The sequence below is a fragment of the Taudactylus pleione genome, unplaced genomic scaffold (assembly GCF_031769625.1).
Source record: "Taudactylus pleione unplaced genomic scaffold, aTauple2 ptg000290l, whole genome shotgun sequence".
Classification (NCBI taxonomy): Eukaryota; Metazoa; Chordata; class Amphibia; order Anura; family Myobatrachidae; genus Taudactylus; species Taudactylus pleione.
The window spans coordinates 8,078,032-8,101,135 of NW_028284692.1; the positions used below are offsets into that span (position 1 = coordinate 8,078,032).

At 44.8% G+C, this 23,104-nt stretch overlaps 1 protein-coding gene across 2 annotated transcripts in view; it reads right to left on the minus strand.

Annotated features, from left to right (window-relative positions):
* The window catches only part of PRKAR1A (protein kinase cAMP-dependent type I regulatory subunit alpha), a 50,899-nt gene that overhangs the window by 25,269 nt on the left and 2,526 nt on the right, over positions 1-23,104 (minus strand). For both annotated transcript variants that reach the window (XM_088482632.1, XM_088482631.1), the window contains exons 2-5: positions 11,228-11,411; positions 10,102-10,275; positions 9,674-9,765; positions 7,975-8,036 (exon numbers count right to left, since the gene is read on the minus strand). In XM_088482632.1, coding sequence (XP_088338758.1) covers positions 7,975-8,036; positions 9,674-9,765; positions 10,102-10,275; positions 11,228-11,401 — 502 coding nt within the window. In that variant the 5' untranslated portion in view covers positions 11,402-11,411. The remainder of the gene's footprint in view (positions 1-7,974; positions 8,037-9,673; positions 9,766-10,101; positions 10,276-11,227; positions 11,412-23,104) is intronic.

Consider the following 23,104-nt stretch of genomic DNA (forward strand, 5'->3'; position numbering starts at 1 on the left):
CGGTTCTACACCCGAGACCAGACTGATCTTTGCGAGTCCTCAGCTCTGAATAGCCTGTAATTCTGCTTAATTGCCCACAGAACACTTGGCCTATGTGTGAACGGCTAGTTGCTGCCTAATTACACCCACAATGATGCAAGTGGAGATGTGGCTGAGATGCCTACAAGTCTGAATGACTCACAGTTGCTCAAAGTGGTGTATGCTCAGCTACAGAGCACATGCAGAAAGTGGTGTATGCTCAGCTACAGAGCACATGCAGAAAACAGGATTTTGGTACTTACCATTAAATCCATTTCTCCGATTCCACAGGGGACACTGGAGCTTCATGACAGTGGGGTATAGACGGTGGGTTGAGTTGAGCCTGGCACTTTAAAAATCTACAAGTGTGACTGGCTCCTCCACCTCTATGCCCCATCAGCCCCAGTTTTAAAGAACTGAGCCCGAGAGGAGACGGAGAACAGACTGAAGAACAGAGAAGGAGAACAGGAAAAGAAACAATCCAACATACTGACACACTGCAAGAACACAGCAGGCTGCAGTGATAAACAGTCACACAACGAAAACAGACCAAACTGCAACAGAACTGAAGCAGAACAAGCAACTGAGAACAGGCAAGAAGCACTGGGTGGGCGTCCAGTGTCCCCTGTGGAATCGGAGAAATGGATTTAACGGTAAGTACCAAAATCCTGTTTTCTCCTTCAGCCACTAGGGGACACTGGAGCTTCATGACAGTGGGGACGTCCCAAAGCTACCCTCCTGGGGGGGGAAGAGTGCTGAACGCCCTGCAAGACACTACGATCAAAATTTGAAGCAGAAGCCGCAAAAGTGTCAAATCTGTAGAAACGTACAAAAGTATGAACTGAAGACCACGTCGCTGCCCTACAAAGCTGTGAAGCCGAGACACCTCTACGTGCCGCCCAAGAAGTACCCACAGAGCGCGTAGAATGCACAGAAATGGATACCGGCGGTGGTCGAGCAGAAGCAACATATGCCTGACGAATAGTCAGACGAATCCACCTGGCCAAAGTCTGTTTAGACGCAGGCCAGCCACGCCGATTAGCATCATAAAGGATGAACAGAGCCTCTGATTTACGTAGCCCCTCAGTACGGGACACATAAATGTGAAGTGCCCGAACCACATCCAAGGAGTGAGAATCCCCAGAAGAGTCCGACAACGCTGGCACTACAATCGGCTGATTCAGATGAAAACCCGAGACCACCTTGGGCAAAAAGGAAGGCCGGGTACGAAGTTCCGCCCGATCTTCGTGAAAAATCAAGGGGAACGGCAGGACAAGGCTCCAAGTTCAGACACACGTCTGGCCGAAGCCAGGGCCAATAAAAGGATCAGCTTCCAAGTCAAATACTTCAATTCCACCTCCTGCAAAGGCTCAAAGGTGGATGACTGAAGAAAAGATAAAACAAGATTCAGGTCCCAAGGAGCCGTGGGTGGCACAAAGGGGGGCTGAATTCTAAGTACCCCTTGAAAAAAGGTCTGAACCTCCGGAATCAGAGCTAGGCGACGCTGGAAAAAAATAGAAAGAGCAGAAATCTGCACTTTAAGCAATCCCAAGCGTAACCCCGCATCGAGGCCTTTTTGAAGAAAAAGAAGAAGACGTGGTAAATTAAAAGAGGAAGTGGAGGATCCACGACCTTCACACCAGGAGATATAAGCTCTCCAAATGCGATGATAATGCACTGTTGTTACCGGTTTTCAAGCCCTAAGCATGGTAGGAATGACCGACCAAGGAACTCCATGGCTTCTTAGGATGGCGGTCTCAATAGCCACGCCGTTAAACGAAGCCGCCGTAAATCCGGGTACACACATGGACCCTGTTGTAGAAGGTCCGATCGTAGCGGAAGAGGCCAAGGTTCGTCTGCCAGAAGGAATAATAGATCGGAGTACCAAACCCGACGAGGCCAATCCGGAGCCACTAGGATGACGGTGGACAACTCTCGTTTGATCCGCTTGAGAATCCGAGGGAGGAGCGGAAACGGTGGGAACAGGTACACAAGGCTGTACGGCCAAGGGATCAGTAAAGCATCCGCTCCCACCGCTGCCGGATCCATGGTCCTGGAGCAGTAAAGGGGTAGTTGATGATTTATCCGAGATGCCATCAGGTCTATCTGTGGTTTCCCCCATCTGCAAACCAGTTGATGAAAGACCTCGGGATGAAGGGACCACTCCCCGGGATGAAGATCCTGACGACTGAGCTAGTCCGCTTCCCAGTTGTCGACTCCCGGAATAAACACTGCGGAAATGACCTCTACGTGTCTTTCTGCCCACAGAAGGATGTGACTGGCTTCTCTCATTGCCATCCGACTGAGGGTTCCTCCTTCGGATTGTATCCGAACCGGAAGTCCTCATAACAGAGGAGCAGCCCGTATCAAAGCTCTGTAGACTGCCCGCAGTTCGAGAACATTGATTGGTAAGAGGGACTCCTGCTGCGACCAAAGCCCCTGGAAGTGATTGTCCAGAACCACCGCTCCCCATCCGCGGAGGCTGGCGTCCGTGGTGACCAAGGTCCAATTCCAAATTCCGAAGCGCCGACCCGCTAACAGATGCTCCGTCCGAAGCCACCAGAGCAAGGATATGCGGGTCCGGGGAGACAGACGCACCAGCCGATGCATCTGTAGGTGGGACCCGGACCACTGAGACAGAAGATCCAGTTGAAATATTCTGGAGTGAAATCTGCTGAATTGGATGGCCTCGAAGGAAGCCACCATTTTTCCCAGGAGACGGATGCAAAGATGCACAGATACTTTCCTGGCTCTGAGCACCAGACGAACCAGCTCCTGTATGGCTATGGCCTTGTCCCTTGGCAAGAATATACGAAGCAGAACAGTGTCTAGAATCATTCCTAGGAACTAAAGTCTCTGGGACGGCATCAACTGAGACTTCTGGAAGTTCACAATCCATCCATGTTGAATGAGAATCTGATGTGTAAGGGACACTTGGTGTAAAAGGACTTCTGCCGTCGGAGCCTTGATGAGTAAATCGTCTAGGTACGGAACTATCGTCACCCCCCGAGAGCGCAAGTGAGACACCATGACGGCCATCACTTTGGTGAATACCCTAGGAGCTGACGAGAGACCGAATGGCAGGGCCTGAAACTGGAAATGAGCTTCCCTGATGGCAAATCTGAGGAAAGCCTGGTGAGGAACCCAAATTGGGACATGCAGATAGGCGTCCTTGATATCTACCGACACCAGAAACTCTTCTGCCTCTAGTCCCGCAATGACAGAATGGAGAGACTCCATCTTGAACCTGGGAAATGAAAGATACTGGTTCAAGGATTTCAGATTCAGAATGGGTCTGGCTGACCCATCTGATTTCGGAACCACAAAAAGGTTTGAGTAAAACCCTTGTTGTCTTTGTGCAGTGGGAACCGCCACAAGGACCTCGGCCAGCAAAAGTTTCTCGATCGCTTGACGCAAAATTAGTTGCTTCAAGGGATCGACGGGCAAACCTGTTGTAAAATAACGCCCAGGAGGAGTGAAAGCGAACTCGATCTTGTATCCTTGAGATACTAGATTTCGAACCCAAGTGTCTGGAGAAGTCCGTCTCCAAACCTCCGAGAAACGCTGGAGGCGGGCCCCACCTTCGGATTTCCGAGATGGGATGGGAGCCCGTCACGCAGGCTTGTCTGCTGGCTTGGGATCTGGACGGCGGGCAATATTTGCTTGACGTCCTCTAGCACGGCCTCCTCGCCCTGCTGAAGACGAACCTCGCGATCGTCCCTGAAATCTTGCAGATGCTCGAAAGGAACGAAAGGAAGGTCCCCTAAACGAGCGACGCGGAGGAGGTGCTGATGAAGGTAGAAAAGTACTCTTACCTCCAGTGGCCAGCGAGATCCATTTGTCCAGCTCTGGACCAAATAAAATATCGCCTGTGAAAGGAAGAGCTTCCACTGCTCTTTTTGACTCCGCATCCGCTTGCCAGGCACGAAGCCAAAGTGCCCGGCGAGCAGAGACCGCCGAAGCAGAAATCCTAGCGCCTACCTGGCCGATATCTCTGGAGGCGTCTCCTAAGTATACAGCAGACTCCTGAATATGTTCTGCCAAGGTAATCAGATCTGCCCGCGGAGTGTTGGATCTAAGACCCTCAGTCAATTGTTCCGCCCACTTTTCCACAGCCTTGTTGCCCCAAGATCCTACCAAGGCCGGCCGGAGAAGTGCACCCGCGGCCGTATAAATGGATTTCAAAGTGGTTTCCTTCAATGTAGTAGCTCCTGGAACAGGTAACGTGGTCTTCTTTGACAACCGAGAAACCGAAGAATCCACAGCTGGCGGGGTCTCCCACCTCTTCCTATTTTCCATAGGAAATGGGTAAAGAGAGAAAAAGCGCTTAGGAATCTGGAATTTACGGTCCGGATTCTGCCAGGCTGCCGCCATCTGTTCGTCCAACTGGAGAGAAACAGGGAATGTGACGGCAATCTTCTGTGACCTGGCAAATAAGGAGTCTTCTAACGATTCTGGAGCTTCCTGGCCAGAAATCTTAAGAACTTCCCTTACCGCTAGAATGAGTGCGTCAATACCTTGCAATGCCTCAGGTTCTTGTGAGTAAGTCTCCACGTCTGATTCGTCCAGCATCTCCCCTTCCTCCTGAGACGAGTGATCCGCTGCCGAATCCTCATCCGACTGGAGAACCGCCGGAAGAGCCCTCTTCTTAGATGAGCGACTTACCGTAGCTTCAGGAGCTTTAGACGCAGAACCCATCGCTTGAGCAAGGCTATTCACCGAGCGGACTAAATTCTGAGCCCACGCTGGTTCTGCTAGAAAAGAAGGGTGAGATGTGCCAGGTAGATCTCTGGCAGCCTCCCGTTCCCTACGGGAAGCGGCTAATTCAGAAGAAAGGTCCGCCATGACCCCTGCCAAACTATTTATGAAGGAGGGAGTGACAGACTGCGTGTTAGCACTGTCTGCTTCACACGTCTCGCACAGGGAAGACCCTTCGGAGCGAGCATGGGTAAATTTCTTCCTGCACTTAGTGCAGGCAAACAGCTTTTGTGATGCAGTTTTTTCTGTCCTGGATGTCATCATGTACTCACAGACAGGCACCACATACAACTCAGGAATGCAGAAGGAGTATAGGGAGAAGCAGAATTACAATAATAATGCTACTCAAGTATGGAAGCAGACAGAGCAATAAGGGAGGAGCAGAATTTCAATAATAATGCTACTCAAAATGCAGGCAAGGCATTATAGGAGGAGCAGAATTTCAAGAATAGTGCAACTCAGTAACAGGGGCAGACAGGCATATAAGGGAGGAGCAGTCAATAGGACCAGAAGGTAGTTAAAACCACCTTCTGTAACTACAGACCCCCTGTAGAAGCTGTCAGATTTCTCCTCTCCCCCTCCGCTCGGTGCCTTCAGGGAATGTAGAAGCTCCTCTCTCTGAGGCGCCACTCCCGTTCAGAGCGCGCCAAACTAGCCCATGGAAGAGGAGGAGGAACCTATAAGCTCCTCCTCCTAATGGCCGCCGCTATTGTATGCGCGCGGCATACACTTATACAGTGGGGACGTCCTCATGTGTCCCCGCACTGACAGCGGGGGCCAGCGGCACGACCGCCGCCAGTGATAAACGTGCCGGTGCCTTTTACACAAGCACCGGCACGCAGAGGCAGGACCGCTGTGAGCGCGCCTACCTAACCGCCAGCGCCGGTGTTCTATCGCACACCAGCGTGGCACTGACAGCCGCGCGCTGTTTCAGACCCAGCATATTATTTACACCTCTCCTGCTAGTCGGGAGAGGTGTGCTACTTACCGGGCTGCTGCGGCCAGAGCGCTGGGCAGTGAGGGGAGAGCGGGGACCCGGACACAAGCCAGTGTTAGCTGTGGCGGGCCCCGCTGAGTCTGATGACTCCTAACTGCCTAAAGCAGCCTCCCCTCCATAGGGTGACCAGACACAGGCTGCAGTAGCCGTGTGGTCCCCTCTCTGGCGGCTCCCACGATGCAGGCAGACTGTCACAGCCAACAGTCTGCCTGTCCTCTTGCTTTGTTTTTCTTTTACAATTTTTATCTAATTTAAGGGCTGGAGACAGCCCCTGTGCACCGGCTCTACTCGGGCACATTCTAAAAACTGGGGCTGATGGGGCATAGAGGGGGAGGAGCCAGTCACACTTGTAGATTTTTAAAGTGCCAGGCTCAACTCAACCCACCGTCTATACCCCACTGTCATGAAGCTCCAGTGTCCCCTAGTGGATGAAGGAGAAAGTTGTGTATGCTCAGCTATAAAGCACATGCAGAAAGTTGTGTATGCTCAGCTATAAAGCACATGCAGATAGTTGTGTATGCTCAGCTATAAAGCACATGCAGAAAGTGGTGTATGCTCAGCTATAAAGCACATGCAGATAGTGGTGTATGCTCAGCTATAAAGCACATGCAGATAGTTGTGTATGCTCAGCTATAAAGCACATGCAGATAGTTGTGTATGCTCAGCTACAAAGCACATGCAGAAAGTGGTGTATGCTCAGCTATAAAGCACATGCAGATAGTTGTGTATGCTCAGCTATAAAGCACATGCAGATAGTTGTGTATGCTCAGCTACAAAGCACATGCAGAAAGTGGTGTATGCTCAGCTATAAAGCACATGCAGAAAGTGGTGTATGCTCAGCTACAGAACATGTGCGTAAAATCGCAAGTTACATCTATTGCGTAAAATTCCGAATCAGGGTAACAGTGTCAACCATGCAGCGTCATTCCACTGCCAGAACTCCCACTTAATACCCTGCAGTATTACCCCTCTGCCAGATAGATATTTTTAGCCAAATATTGGGCCAAAAAGCATCAGAGAACCCCCATTTTTGATGCATATTCCTTTGGAGAGTTACATCTTTCCAGCGCTACTTTGAAACTTCCTATTGGAGATTACAGCGGTCAGTGTCATCCAGCGTGCAGACACATGGAGTTCTGAGCCTGAGATGCTGCAGGTTCCATACACAGCGGAATATTGCCTTGTAAGGGGCACCTGTCAACCAATAGCGTGATTTGGATACGTTCTATGGGTGATTCACCCAGGTAAGTCCTAGTGACCAGAACGGTTAGTACTATTGCATTAATAGAACCTTCCTTTAAGCATTGTAGCTGTTGTGTTATATATACAGTAAAGGAATTTGGAGATATTACTTTGGAACCCATTTGACACACAAAAAGTCGGACTACTAATGGCAATTTGGGATCTCCTATTACAGAATTTGATATCGTCTTATATCCTTTACAAAGATCTTCCAGAACCACTATTAGTAACAAAAAAAACTTGTTGTGCCTCAAAAATCACTATTCAATGACATAGGAGTAGTGGCTAAGGCGGTAAACTTACAAGTTTAGGGTCAGGAGTTCGATCCCTAAAATGGGACATAAAATAATTTTGATATTGATATTTATAGGATTTTGCTGGAAATTGTACCTTCCTTGTATTGATGGTTTATGCAAGCTTAAATAGTTACTTTTTAAAAAATTTTTTTATCAGATTTGGAGTTTTTCCTTAAAACTTGCAGCATCTGAGAGTTTTGGCCCGTTCGCCAAAAACATATTATGTGTAAATAAATGTTTTTATAATTTTACATATTATGTCCCGAATGACCTAATGTCTGCCATCTCATATTAAAGAACTATACTGTATTTTTTATAGTACAATTCTTAGGCTTTTTTGGAAGTATAACCCCTCTGTCAGAGCAACCACTTTTTACCCAGCTGTATAACACCTCTCTGAGCCCCCACTTCTGCGGTACTATTCATTTTCCAGAGGCCCCGCTTCTTACCTTGCGATATAACCCCTCTGCCAGAGCCCCCGCTTCTTACCTTGCGATATTACACCTCTTCCAGAGCCTCCACTTCTTACCCTGCGGTATAACACCTCTTCCAGAGCCTCCACTTCTTACCCTGCGGTATAACACCTCTAATAGAGCCCTCGCTTCTTGCCCAGTTATATCAGAGCTAGTCTGCCATATGCCCTCTGATGGAACACCCTCTTACCCTGCTGTATCACAGTCTCTCCGGCAATGTAGGTCACAGAAAACATGGCGTCAAAGATGTCACTGTAAGAACAAAAAAACAATGTCCAAATATGGATCATTATCTGACTTTGCGGTTATTTAGGGCACGCTATGTGCAATCAACTTAAGGTTCATATAAAGGCATAAATCTCTTTTGTTACCAACAACATGGTAGAGTAGAAATAGTTTCTGTGACAGTGACATTACCAAATAGTTTTACCAGATTTTTATACATATACAAAAGCATAACGGCGGCACTTGGCTAACAATAATGCCACGGAGGCAGTGTAAGTACTTACCCTGCCTCCCTGACATTATTGTAAGCTGAGTGCCGCCGGTATGCTTTTAATATATATATATATATATATATATATATATATATATATATATATATATATTAGGGATGTGCAGGCTCGGATAGGTTCGAGTTTGCACGTTGAGTTCGGATTTTTCCCTCCAAAAAAACGGAACTCAGAAAGAGGCAAAACGTCATCTTGCAAGGACGAACATCATCATTCCTGGACAAAAGTCCAGAAATGATGACGTTTTGCCTCTTTCTGAGTTCCGTTTTTTTGGAGGGAAAAATCCGAACTCAACGTGCAAACTCGAACCTATCCGAGCCTGCACATCCCTAATATATATATATATGAGATTATGCAATAATTAAACAGATTGTAGTCTACAGTTAAAAAATTGCTACCAGAAAATAAACTAAATAAATATTTTTATTTTTTTTTTGCATTAGTTACTGCTCTAATGCAGAGTGTCCTGGGTACAAGCTTTGAATCAACACATTGGTTTGACCTCTGCCCTCTCCATAAGTGATGCACAGGATAAAGGGGGTACAGAAATACAGTGGAGGAGTGAGAATGAGAGGTGGTGAGAAAGTGATAGTAAGGACACACGATGGGGAGTCAAAAATTGTCCGCACAAACAGAAGCTTTTGAACATCTGCAAACAATATTTGGGCCGATACTCTAAGGAAGATGAAAATTTCTCAAAAAGAATCATTGCTGGTGAGGAGACATGGATTCATCACTACGAGCCTAAGCGTAAACGGTAGAATATGTAATGGAAGCCTCAATCGCTGCCCAAAAAAAAAAATTGCTGGAAAAATTATGCTTACAGTTTTACTGGGCCAGTATTGGAACATTATCAGGAAAAAGGATCAACAATCAACAGTGCTCGTTACAGTGACATGCTCGCTGAAGCCTAAAATGTAAACAAAACGCAGAGGACTGATATCCAAGGGTGTTGTGTTGTTGCATGAGAATGCACGTCCGCACACTGCTGACTCTCTCCAAACACTTTGTTTTCAGGTCTTAAAGCATCCTCCCTATAGTCCTGGTCTTGCCCCATCGGACTATCACCTGTTTGGTCCCCTGAAAGAAGCCCTAAGAGGACTAAAATTCATGTCTGATGAAGAGGTGAAGACAGCCGTGCATTTTTTATAATGAGGGAATATGAAAACTTGTTAACAGATGGACAAAGTGCATTGAAAAGCAGGGAGATTATGTCGAAATATACACACACACACGTTCTGTCTAACAGAAAGTTGGAGCCACTGCACTATACTAAACATATAAGGAAAGTATTCAATCTCGTAATCCATGGAATTTTGCATGTGCTAATTAATTTTGACATAGCAAACTAATAAGTCAGGGCACAGGTGATCTTACCTCCTCTCATTGTCATCCAGATGAGCAAACAAAACATTCTTCTCGATGGCCTTAGCGAGAGCAGCCATAGTTTTGTAATCTTTGGGGATCACCTGAAAGGAGCCACATAACACGTCAAACCCTTGTGTAGTGAATGAACATACTAGAGATGTAACACCGGCAGGTTACATACAGGAATTAAGTTATCCTGATTTTGTGACACAAATGTCAAACTAAAATCGGCACAGTCATCCAGCTTTATTACATAGCTACTCAGCATGGCCGGGAGTATTATATCTGGCTGGTCCATGGCTGGATTAGTACAAGGAGCAAATTGGGAGCGCTTTGTACATCTAATGAGTTCCATACACAATATTATCCCACAGATGTATCTGGCTGACATTGAAGTCCCCTGGACGCTGGCGAACTTGTTTTTAGTCTCAATTTACCTTGCGTACATATGATGCAGCATCTTCCTCAGTGTATACTTCAGCACTGATTGCCCCGCGGCGTCTCCGGCCCTTTACCACTGGGTTCATGGGTGGGGGAGGGGAGATCTCATCCTCACGAGAGTCGGAGCGGGAGCCCGATTTCTGCTGGTTTACGGACTGTTTAGCTTCCTCCTGGCCAGGGGATAGGAGGAGTGGTATTAATTATAACCTGCCTTCTGGAAGAGAATACATTGAGGCTGGGCAATGGGAAACTGGTTGAGTGTTACTGTGTGGATGGGTCTTCATTCACCATTTTGAGAGTGTTGTTAATACAAAACTTGGGATAAAAAGAGAAGAGTAGATAGGAAAGATAACATAATAGGTTATATGTAGAATGCTTTTAAATTATAGTATAGAGTGCCTGACTAATGTTATTTTGTTAAGCAAATGAATACATTTATTGATAGGAGTATACATTATTTTATTTTATTTTTGATAAACACAAGGCAAACTCCTTCCTTACCTTTAATTTATAGCTAAATACAGGTTGAGTCTCCCATATCCAAAATGCTCGGGACCAGGGGTATTTTGGATATCGGATTATTCCGTATTTTGGAATATTTGCATACTATAATGAAATATCTTGGGTATAGGACCCACAACTAAACACAGAATGCATTTATGTTCTATATACACCTTATACACACAGCCTGCAGCTCATTTTATACAATATTTTTTATAATTTTGAGCATCAAAAAAAGTTTGTGTACATACATGAAATTCATTTATGTTTCATATACACCTTATACACACAGCCTGAAGGTTATTGTATACTGTATTTTAATGAAATTGTGCTTTAAAACAAGTTTGTGTACATTGAACCATCAGAAAGCAAAGGTTTCACATTCTCAGTCATACCAAAAATATTCCGTAATTCGGAATATTCCGTATTTCGGAATATTTGGATATGGGAGACTCAACCTGTACAGATCAGTCAGCACCAACAATTGGTACAAATAGAGCGCTCAGGCCTGGGACCCACACTTGTTTACAAATGTAAAAAAATCTGGGGGATTAGATCATTTTAGGATAGAAGTTATGAGATAGGAGAATAAAATGGCAGTAAAGCAATGAAGAGGCCTACCTTTTCCAGCCGCTCAAAGTACTCTCGGAGGAAGGCCATGGGTTTGTCAGGCCGGGCCGTGCATAGCTGTACAATGCAGTCTTTGAGAAGCTGCTGAATGTTGTGTTTCTGTACATAGTGCTCACACTCCCGAAGGCTGCGATCCTCCTCGCTGCTAGTACTGCATGATGCCATGGCTCTGGAGCTTAAACAAAGAAAAGAAAGACCGCTATTTATAGGAAACAGGATCAAGCAGTCCTGGGTACGAGCTGACATCGAAGCATAGTACTACCATGTAGAAGACCTTTTAAGACAGAGATCTCAGGCTCTTTTACAAAACATCCCCAGCAGTGACTACATTACAGCGTCGCCATTTAACATCATCATCACTAAGTGACTTAATACAGCATCCAGCATTTACAATAAATATAGACAAAGCAGCATCTACTTTGAACTATACTCCTGTCGGGCATTCATTAAGAAATAAGAAACATAAACAAGCATTGCTGAAAAAAAAAAGTACCTACAATCAAGAGCAACATTTGATGAATACTATGAATTACAGATTAAAATATATAAATGAAAAATTAGACTATTTGTCTTTGTTGCTATGAAACAGGTAGGGTTTATAGTAACCCAATTTTATAAACACAAATAACAACAGTCAGGACCAGGAACAATATTTTAATAAATATGTCTTGCATGATGGGATACTTTTGTTGCTTCTACTTGAGTTGCTAAAACCACACATGGGACCGATTTTCCAGCCCTCAGGAAACGCCAGCAGTGCACATTTTTCAGGTTTCATCACAGATTCACAAATAATTACTGCCACCTGTTGATCTTTTTAAATGTCAGTCAGTAATGACTACACCTGTGCTGAAGCATAGGATATGGAAAACATACATTGTTGGGGTTCCCGGAGGACTGGAGTTTGGAAAGATTGTTATGGTGTTACTGATTTTTTTTAATTTTTCTTTACTTTTAAGCTTTCCGCACACTGATCTTGCTACTGCTGCATTACCAGCAGAGAATAGTACAAATCTCTCATCCCACCCACCCAGCCTCTTCCTTAGCAGCTGGACAACAGTAGAAAGATGATTGTACACACTGGCCAATAGCAATCAACTTCCGATCAGATTTACCAAGTAATTTACATTATTTGGTCATAAAAGAAAGTGCAATGATATCCAGGAATTTTACAGCTATCAGCTGTGATGGTTAAAATGTGCTTGGCCAACATTGAAATAGTGCTAATTGATTAACAAGACATTAAGTAACTTCAGATGTGTACGCTGTACCGATGCAGGAGTGTGAAGGCCCCCATACATCTGCTACACGATGTAGCGATGAGATCGGAAATGCCGGCATTTCCGACCGGCGGCCATCTATGTTCCGCGATCCGTTGCAGGATCGGTGAAATTGTACATGTTAACTTTCACCGATCTGGCAATCACGATAATGGTTTGATCGTGATCGCCATATCTATGAAATCCAACATGTTGGATTTCAGCGACCCTGCAATGCCGGGTTGCAGGATTGCTACATCGTGATAATCCATCGCAGATGTATGGGGGCCTTTAGTCAATAAACAGCTTAGGACGCTCCTGCAACGGCTGCCATCGGGTGGTGGGATGTCAATATTTATCGGGCCGACCACCCGATCCCATAGAGGCCCGTACACACTGTGCTATGTCTGCGCAACGTGTACACGGCTTTAGTTGATGACAAGCAGAATATGTATTGCAGATGAGAGCTGCTTGCACACACAATTTCTCCTGTCACATTGGGGGCAATTCAATTAAAACCTCAGAAGGGTGCGAGCAGAACTAGTCTAGTCGGAGGTTAACCCTACGGCCAATCGAATAGCTCCGGGAACTCATTGCGGCATTATTCAACATTGCATTTTATTGAATCCCCCACCCCTTTGGTCCAAACTTATATACAACTTTAAAGCCATCCAAATCAATACATTTTCTTCTAAGATACTCCTTGGCTAAGCCTCATATATGGCTTAAATCATTATTTAGATAGGAGACAACGGGATTGTCTTTAATGCATTATCTTGCTCCACAAAAATGAGGCAAATATCTAAGCACATGGCGCGACCAAAGTTGATTTCACATTTCATAAGTTCTTCAGTGTAGCAAAACAAGTTCCACGTCAAGAGGTCAGACACCATCTCGTGAGTCATCAAACCCTGCAACACACTGCTTCTTATGGATATACAATGACTTCCAGAATACTACACAGGAAGTTCTATTTAGCAGAAGAAACACAGTCTGACGGATTCTGTCAAACTCACCGAGCTATGGGTGCTAAACACAAACCTTCCACTCACAAAATACACACAGCAATACTAATACTACCAGCCCATATGGTCCGGATTCCATGATCTGCCGATCGTCAATCGGTCGACAGATATGGGAAATTCAACATGTATAAAATCCCAGACTCGTCATTCCTGACCATTTTCGGTCCAGGATCGGGGAATTATTATTTTCCAACATTTTGAATGTCCCAGCTTCCTCGTCGGCAGAACAGGGAATTGCGGCCATCGGTACAGGATTTCTGGCCTGTTTACTACCTATTACCAATCTACTACAGGGAAAGAATGCAGCTATACGATGCGATATAAATCTTTTAAAATTGTAATTAGAAGACAGGATGTTTTATTCTTGTGCTCAGACAAGAGCACCTCAGCTAAGTTACTGCTCTTCAAGAAGAGATTCTGGGCCTGAATCAGAGCCGCTCGTAAGCGGCCGCTCGTTCGCTCCGAGCAATGTTCGCACAACTGCGCATGCGTATGGGTTGTAATACGCATGCGCGAACCAGCCAGTCATTGCAGACGGAAATTTTGTGCTCGCAAAATAGCGAATGCCTGCTATTTTGCGTGACAGGATGAGGCGTTTGTGGGTGGTAACAGGGGAAGGTGCTTGAAAACGGGGAGTGGAGATCCGAACTCAGGCGTGCCAAACGGTCAAAACGGGCGTTTTAAGGGTGTGCATAATTAACAAAGCAGCGTCATCGACCACGTCACTTGGTTGTTTCTTAGCCTGAACTGTTCGCATGATTGCGGTAGGAAAATCCAACCACAAGCACTGCGAGCAGTTTAGATGTCTTTCGATGTACTCGATCAATCAAATAAATAGCGGAGATGACGTAGGATGCGAGCGGCCCGGGGGAGTCTTTACAAAATAGCGAGCGCATGTTTCGTTCGCTCGCTCACTCAGACATAGAGGCGTCAACAGACCGCAAAGAACGAGCGCTCTATTTAAATAGCCGGCCCCTTTTTCTGACCGAGCGAGCGCAAATAGCGTCCGGGTCTGAATCAGGCCCTCAGTCAGTGACTAATGTTCAATGCAGACAACATACAAACACAGCACTAGGCTCCACTGAATGGCTGGAGTCTGATGTCCAATTCCATTTGGGAGATGGTTACTCTATCCTCCATTCCCTGTGCCCCAGTGACAGTCAATTATGGCGAACAGTAAAACTGTTGCAGCTGCACCCGATTTGTTGAAATCAACACTTCGCCAGGTGACTGAACAGTCATGGATGAGTGAGGATGTGCGATTTCAGATGATCTGCTGGTTGGGTGAGCTGGGGCTTACTGGTTACATTTGCTTGTGGAAGGATTTCTGAGTATTTAAAACAAATTTCATGTGCATTTAACAACAAATAATATTTGAAAGAAAACGGTCTATTAGCAAACCTTTGGCTTCTTTAAACACAATAGCAAAAAGATAACACTGTAAAACAAACTCCTCAACAATTCCACTTTTTACAGCAATTCTGTGATTGAAGAAACATTTATTTAGTAAAATCAATTATTCAGCAAAGAGAAAAGGAACTTTGCACCTGGGCAAACCATGATTTTATGGGAGCGATTCAATTCAATGCGAATTGAATAGCGCTGGGAGCGAGCTCAGTGCGCTGTGTGGTCGGTGAATGCCAGTTATCGCGGCCATCGTGCCTCAACAAGGGTGTTAAGGCGCGGTAACCGGCATTCTCTGACCAAAGTGCCGGGTGCACGGCTGTTAGCTCCGAACTGTGCAGAAAAACAGCACCTGGCGCTTTGGTCGGATTCCTCTTCGCATCCCCAGGGGGGTGCGAGAAGAAATCCTAAGCGCACCCAGAGTGGTGTATTGAATGGCTTCGGAAGTCCCTCCCGTCACTATTCAATAGCGCAGTGAATTGAATTCCCCCTATGATTGCAGTGGCCATCATTTGGTAAAGTTACATTGTTTGCCTTATGTTGCCCATTCTATTTCCTTCTGTCAGGGGTCAGTTAACCTAAGCACTTAAAAAAATAATAAATTAGCCTTTTATTTAGACTTTTAAACACAAAAGTCTACTGATCTGTGCAGTGCTGTGGACAAACGCTGCTCACAGGCAGGGGTATATATTTTGTGCATTATGCTGTGATTTTGACTACCTTGAATTTTAGTAAATCCGGGATTTCTATACTTGTCAATGTTACTATACGATGTTTAGTCCGATGGTGTATTGGAGTGTGAAGTCGTGCTTCACCTGCGATTTGCGCTGTAGTAATTCTCCAATGTGCAAAATCACACCCAAATCGCAAAAAACACCACATCGATCAAAAATGAATCTTAGTAAATTTAGCCCTGAGTGTTGTTGTTCATGATGCTTTCAACAGATAATGTGGGACCATTCAGCAGCCAAAACAACAATGTGGTCAATTTCACATTTTACTATATGACTAGCCAGTCATCTCAGAACAGAGATAACAGATTTAAGCTGCGTACACACTAAACGATATCCTCACTGAGCGATATTATTTGGCGTTTTCCCAGCAGTGTTGTGCTCGATGTCGTTAAGGACATTGAGCACACACACTGAACGATATCATTAACGATATCGTTCAGTGCCGGCAGCCCCCCTCCTCCCCGAACCTGCAAAACCAGACGATATAGTCAGGAAGGGCTGCAGATGGGGCCGACTCTTGGGGTGTTCGCCCAGTGCGGTCGAACAGGGGCGCCACCCATAGAGGGTGCACCGCTCCCCAACATCTCGATTTCAGCGGGACAGTATTGTCCCGGATGTTCCACCCGTAGCCCGAATCGGCCCGCGGGTGGTCAAATCAGGAGGTTGGGGACCCCCACCGCCGCAGCTGTGCGGCAGTGCCGGACCCCGGAGTCTGAGTGGATGCTGCACGCTTGCGCGCGGCATCCATTCAGTGATGGTAGAGGGCTGGGGGAAGCCAAGCTAATGAGGCTCCCCCCCAGCCTGATGTTGTTTGGAGGCGTGCCATGCGGGCACGCCTCCAAATAAAGTCAGGCAGGTGGTGTGGCCTATGGTAATTAGGACACACACCCATTTTCAGCCGAGCGCGATGTATAGGCGCACTAAAGATAGCCGGCACAGTTTGCTCCGACCCCTGGAGCCGGCCCTGGCTGCAGGTTCGGGCGATGAAAAAGGTAGTCAACGACCAGCAGGAGCGTGCATTGACGGAATACACACTGGCAGATATTGTGAACGATAACAATATCGCTCAAATGCTCATATCGGCTAGTGTTTAGTTTTACGAACCCTTTAAAAAATAAATAAATTTTTTTAAAAAGCGGTCTATTTGATGATAGATAGATAGTAGTATGGAGAATGTAAGCAAATATTAACTAAAATCCCCTTAGTGCGTCTCACCGACCTGTTGTCTAGCAACTGCCTGATGGTAGCAGCTTGTGGTACACGATGTTCACGTAAAGACGTCATGTCACACGTAAGCATCTGACAATTCGAATATAATAATGCACAGCAGTGATGCAGCTCTATTATATCTGTATATTTTCTCCTGTGCTCAGCATTGTCTTAGTCGTTAAAAGGAACCCGTCATGTATGGGTTAACACCTGTTTTATATATCATGTAATGCTCTATATAAAAGTGAACTAAAACATCAGCGTACATGCTAATGCAGTGACTGTGTGCTTTATGAACTATACCGTGCCCCAGGCACTGCTTTCCTAGCACCCTGGGTTCAGTATAGCATATAAACACATTAGCATATAGGGTACAATGATTTTTCTATAGTCTTTCCCAGAAAGTACAAGCACTATGTAAAACATGGCAGATTCCCAGGACTTTGCTGATAAGAGAAAGCACATATTCCATAGCTTTTTGGACTCTGATCAAGGAGGGATTTCTGAACTCACAGAACCAGAAGTACGAGTCTGCCAGCACAATGCCAAGGCTTACTTATAAGTGTGGTGTAGACCGAAGTGGATGCCAGGGGACTACAATCCAGAACAGAAGTTTACTAAATCCAGTTAAGACACTATCAATGGAGGCATTCATTCACTCAGCCACAAACAAGTCACAATGCAGTTCTACTATAAGCAAGTTGTGGGGCTGTTTTATCCGTCACCACAATACGCAACACCATGATGACATGTGACAAGTCATCCATCTCTCTACTGTAATTCAAGAACATTATCATGATTTTTTTTTTTTTAAATAGGCCCTAAGCCACTTCTCCAAATCAGAAACAAAGTAACAATTCTGACAATTTCATCCATAGTTCCATCCGCTAACAAATATATTTTAGAAATCTTTGTGTGATATTATAGACAGCACCTATGTGTGCGATTCCCTGTATGACGTACGGGACATTTACATACATTCAAGTATAAACCAAATTTTTTTTTCCTTTCTGGTGTCCAAGTCTAAAATACTTTGCAGCTAGAAAATACACAAGAGAAAATATAAAAAAAAAAAAAAAAAATTCACTACAGTAAACAGTTCCTTCTGGAATGCGCAGGGCTCTCAGACTTAAGACACCAGAAAAAAAAAAAATAAATAAAAAAATGTGGTATAGAAAGAGTTCACATACTTGAATGTATGTAAATGACCCGTGCGTCAGAGAATCGCCCATAAAATCACCACAAGAATATGCTCCATACACAAGCAATATTTATTCATCTGTTCGCTGAATGAACGCAAGGAGGATCAGATTTATCCCTAACATAAGATCCTAATTGCTACATCCAGCACACATACAGTATTACTATACACATCCTGTAATCTGCGCTTATTAATACTTCTCTTCCTAAAACCACAAGATTAAAGGTGCTTGCAGCACAAGAGACCGGACACATGACAAGATCCACTTAGGCTATTTATGTAGGGGATAGGGACCAGAAAGGAATAAAATGCACAAAAACATAACAGAGGATGTAAACATTAGTAAAGCTGGGCACACAGCTATACAATCATCAAGGTTTTCTTTTGATTTCAACCCATTCATTCGATATCGCAAGTGTGTGTACGCACCTTTGATCATGTTTTGTCAGTTGAAAACTGAAAGGATTGCGTCTTTTGTGCTGTTTAATATTCATTTATGGTGCCATATAGACCATAAAGCGAAGTATGTACACACCAATGACTGTTCTTACGACAGTCCTTGCGAGGTTCCTCCAGCAGCAGTGTCTCCTTTGTGATTGCGCATAACTAAACTTCCGATATATTGGTCAGACGGGGATTGAAGGTCACAAGTGAAATTGTAATTGTGTGTACGCGTGTATCAGCACTGTGGTCGGGACGTCCAAACGGAAGTAAAGCCAATCGAAACATTGCATCGAAAGAGTGATTTGAAAGGTGTGTACCCAGATGAAAATATATGAAGTGATGGAGCAGACACACAAAGGACACAATATGACTTTAGTAGATAGGATGTAACCAATACTGTGCAAGACTGCATTAAATATCCATATTCTAAGCTATAAGCCTTAAATAAACATTTAAGATAATGCATGTAAAATACACATTGTTTAGTTTTACTCAGACATTTTGCCAGAGAATTATTTTTATTGATCTTTCATCTATAAAGAGCCAAAATCAGCATTATCAGATTGAAAATACTTTAGATATATATATTTATTATAATGATTTACGAGAGGATTTCAAGTGGATGAATGTAGACAGTATCCTAACAGTAGAGAAACCAAGACATTCTGGGAGCAACGGTTTAATGAGAGTTATTTATTATAAAGGTCCCTGCTCTACACAGTGTGCAAAATATGGGCTCGATTCAATTAAGCGTGCTGTTTGATCCAACTAAAGGATTTTGGGCCTAATTCAGACCTGCTCACGAGCGCTGAGCGCTCGCTAGCGGTTCGATGGTGCCCTAATGCGCATGCGCACGACAGAGGGAGCTTCGCCGTGCGCATGCGCGAGACCCGCATAGTGACAGCCAAGCTGTCGCTATGGGTCTCGCACCAAAGGGGGCGTGCTGTCGATGGTGACTGACAGCACGCGCCCTTTGGTGGCCGTGCCGGGGGCATTGCTGCCCAGACGAAGGCGTTCCTATGGGAAAGTCTTCCGTCTGGAGCCGGCCCCACTGACATCACTAGTGATGTCAGTGGGAGTGCTTTTGGCTCTGATAGAGCCAAAGCACTCCTGGGCTTGCGGCAGCGAGACCCTACCGCAGGGTCTCGTCGCAAGCCCGATGGTCCATCTGGATGTGGATAGTCACCCACAGCTATGCGAGCGGCCAGGAGGCCACTCCATTTTTAGGTAGGAGGGCCCTGATTCAGAGCGAACGCTCTGGTCAGAGCGTCCGGCTCTGAATCAGGCCCTTTGTCTCCTGAGGGTGCAAGGAGAAATCTGACAAAGTGCCAGTCACAAGGTTGTTTTCCGGCTCAGCACGGCGCTAACAGCCTCGTGGCTGGCACTTTCGTCGGAGAATGCCAGTACTCGCGACTAAACACCCAGGTTAAGTCGCGAGAACCAGCATTCTCCGCCTTAACTGGCAACTGTCAGACCAAACAGCGTGCTGTATTGAATAGCTCTGGGAGCTCCATCCCGGGCTATTCAGTATCGCGCTGAATTGAATCAAGCCCTAAGTGGGCGATGGGAGACAAGTAGTTCAGAAGATCTGTAACCTGTGAGGTACAGGCTTGGCAATAGGATAACGTGGGACTAGTATTTTACCCCCTATGTCATAGATATACTTTTATTTTTACTTTATACACTTTACTGGAGCCTGAAAATCAATGCAATTAAAATACTCTCCAAACCTCACAAAACATGCTGAATCAGATACTTTAATCAAATTCTTAAGTATCTGGATAACTTTGACCATATTTGAATCATATAAATGTTCTTTCCAAGTTGATTTTAAGCTTTACATAGGTCATATCTTCAAACAACAAGTCTTCAAAGACTGTTTGGAGTTGGATCTAATTAAGGGTCTTACTGCAGTAAAAAGAAGAAATAAAAACTTCTTCAAACTATTACAAGGAAAATAAAAATTTACTGCTGTGACAAAGTAATTGACATTAATTCAATTTTGCTGACCAAACGACGTGAACTGCTGTAACAGTTAGCCACATCCTTTCAGAAGCTCAACTGACATCACATAACTGTACATAAATTCCAGTTTCTATAAAACAACCAACATACTACAATAACTATTAGCAGTATACTTAAAATATTGGAGATTAAAACTTACAATGAGGGATCACAAACTGAGATATGTCTAAAAGCTATGTTGACCTGCAAATAGTTTATTTAATAAACATGTGGTTAACCCCCTTCCTTGCTAAGAGATCAATAGCAAAATTTGCTAAACAAAAGTATGTAGAATACCTAAGACTGCTATAAAGACAGAATAGCTGTTCTATTACTATTAGCAGGAATAGAATGTAATAAAACATAATTTCTAGACTACTGATGAGCAAAAACAGAAAGGATGTTTATCCTGAAGGAGTCTAAGGACTTCTCGGGATATCCGGTAGTCAGGGATCCTTGCAATAAGAGACTCAGTGGAGTATGCAGTTACAGCGTTCGGGAGACTGGGAAGACACAGGTCCATCGAGTTCAAATGTTTGTATATTCAAGTGTGTTGATCCAGAGAAAGCTCTGTCTCCCAGCAAACAGTGCAAAGAAAATCAGAAGTCGAGCAAAGGCATTTTGTGAGATCAGAGGAAATGGTCCATATAAAGTAAATTTACCACCTCCCTGTAACTTCTTTTTTTATTACATTACACTGTATTAAAAAGCACAGTATTCCCCTTCACATTGTTGTCAGATATACTGAATTCAGAGGCCCCCAGCACTGACTCATCTCACTAATACAGGTCTATAATCCCCAAACAATAAGAGCTACCAGCACTGTTCCTTATACTAATACAGTTTGACCCTGAAGGGCCTCCAAGACTGTCTCCAAACCGTTACCCAGTAAAGCACAGCCCTAAGGACGGTCTCTTCTCAGTAACAATATATCAGTAACACAGCCGTCAATACATTCTCCTCTCGCTATTACCATATGTAACCCAGCCCACAATAGTGTCTCCTGTCAGAAACAGCGCCCCCCATAATATAGCCCTCCATACTGTCTGCTGTCAGCAGTGTGGCTAAAAACAAATCCCTCACTATGGTCTGCTGTCAGTAGCATGGTTATCCCCAATACTGTGTCCTGTCAGAAACCGTCCCCCTAACAGCAGCACAGCCCACAATACTGTCTGCTGTCAGTAACATTGTGTCCCCCAATAACATAAACCACAATACTGTCTGCTGTCATTAACATTGTGTCCCCCAATAACACAGACCACAACACTGTCTGCTGTCTGTAACACTGTGTCCCCCAATAACATAAACCACAACACTGTCTGCTGTCAGTAACATTGTGTCCCCCAATAACATAAACCACAATACTGTCTGCTGTCAGTAACATTGTGTCCCCCAATAACATAAACCACAACACTGTCTGCTGTCTGTAACACTGTGTCCCCCAATAACACAGAACACAATTGTCTGCTGTCAGTAACATTGTGTCCCCCAATAACACAGCCCCCAATACTGTCTGCTGTCAGTAACATTGTGTCTCCCAATAACAAAACCCCCAATTGTGTACTGTCAGTAACATTGTGTCCCCCAATAACACAACCCCCAATTGTCTGCTGTCAGTAACATTGTGTCCCCCAATAACAGACCCCAATTGTCTACTGTCAGTAACATTGAGTCCCCCAATAACACAGCCCCACTATACTGTCTGTGTGTCAGTATAATGGTGTCCCCCAATAACACAGCCCCCATTGTCTGCTGTCAGTAACATTGTGTCCCCCAATAACAGCCCCCAATTGTTTGCCAGTAACATTGTGTCCCCCAATAGTCTGCTGTCCGTAACATTGTGTCCCCCAATAACACAGCCCCCAATTGTCTGCTGTCAGTAACATTGAGTCCCCAAATAACACAGACCACAATACTGTCTGCTGTCAGTAACATTGTGTCCCCCAATAACAGACCCCAATTGTCTACTGTCAGTAACATTGTGTCCCTCAATAACACAGACCCCAATTGTCTACTGTCAGTAACATTGTGTCCCCCAATAACACAGACCCCAATTGTCTACTGTCAGTAACATCATGTCTCTCAATAACAGACCACAATTGCCTACTTTCAGTAAAATTGTGTCCCCCAATAACACAACCCCCAATTGTCTGCTGTCAGTAACATTGTGTCCCCCAATAACACAGCCGCCAATACTGTCTGCTGTCAGTAACATTGTGTCTCCCAATAACAAAACCCCCAATTGTGTACTGTCAGTAACATTGTGTCCCCCAATAACACAACCCCCAATTGTCTGCTGTCAGTAACATTGTGTCCCCAATAACAGAAACCAATTGTCTACTGTCAGTAACATTGTGTCCCCAATAACACAGACCACTATACAGTGTCAGTAACATTGTGTCCCCCAATAACAGACCACTATACTGTCTGCTGTCAGTAACATTGTCCCCCAATAACACAGCCCACTATACTGTCTGCTGTCAGTAACATTGTGTCCCCCAATAACACAGCCCACAATACTGTCTCCTGTCAGTAACAATGTTGTCCCCAATAATAACAGCCCCACGTCTGCTGTCAGTAACAATGTT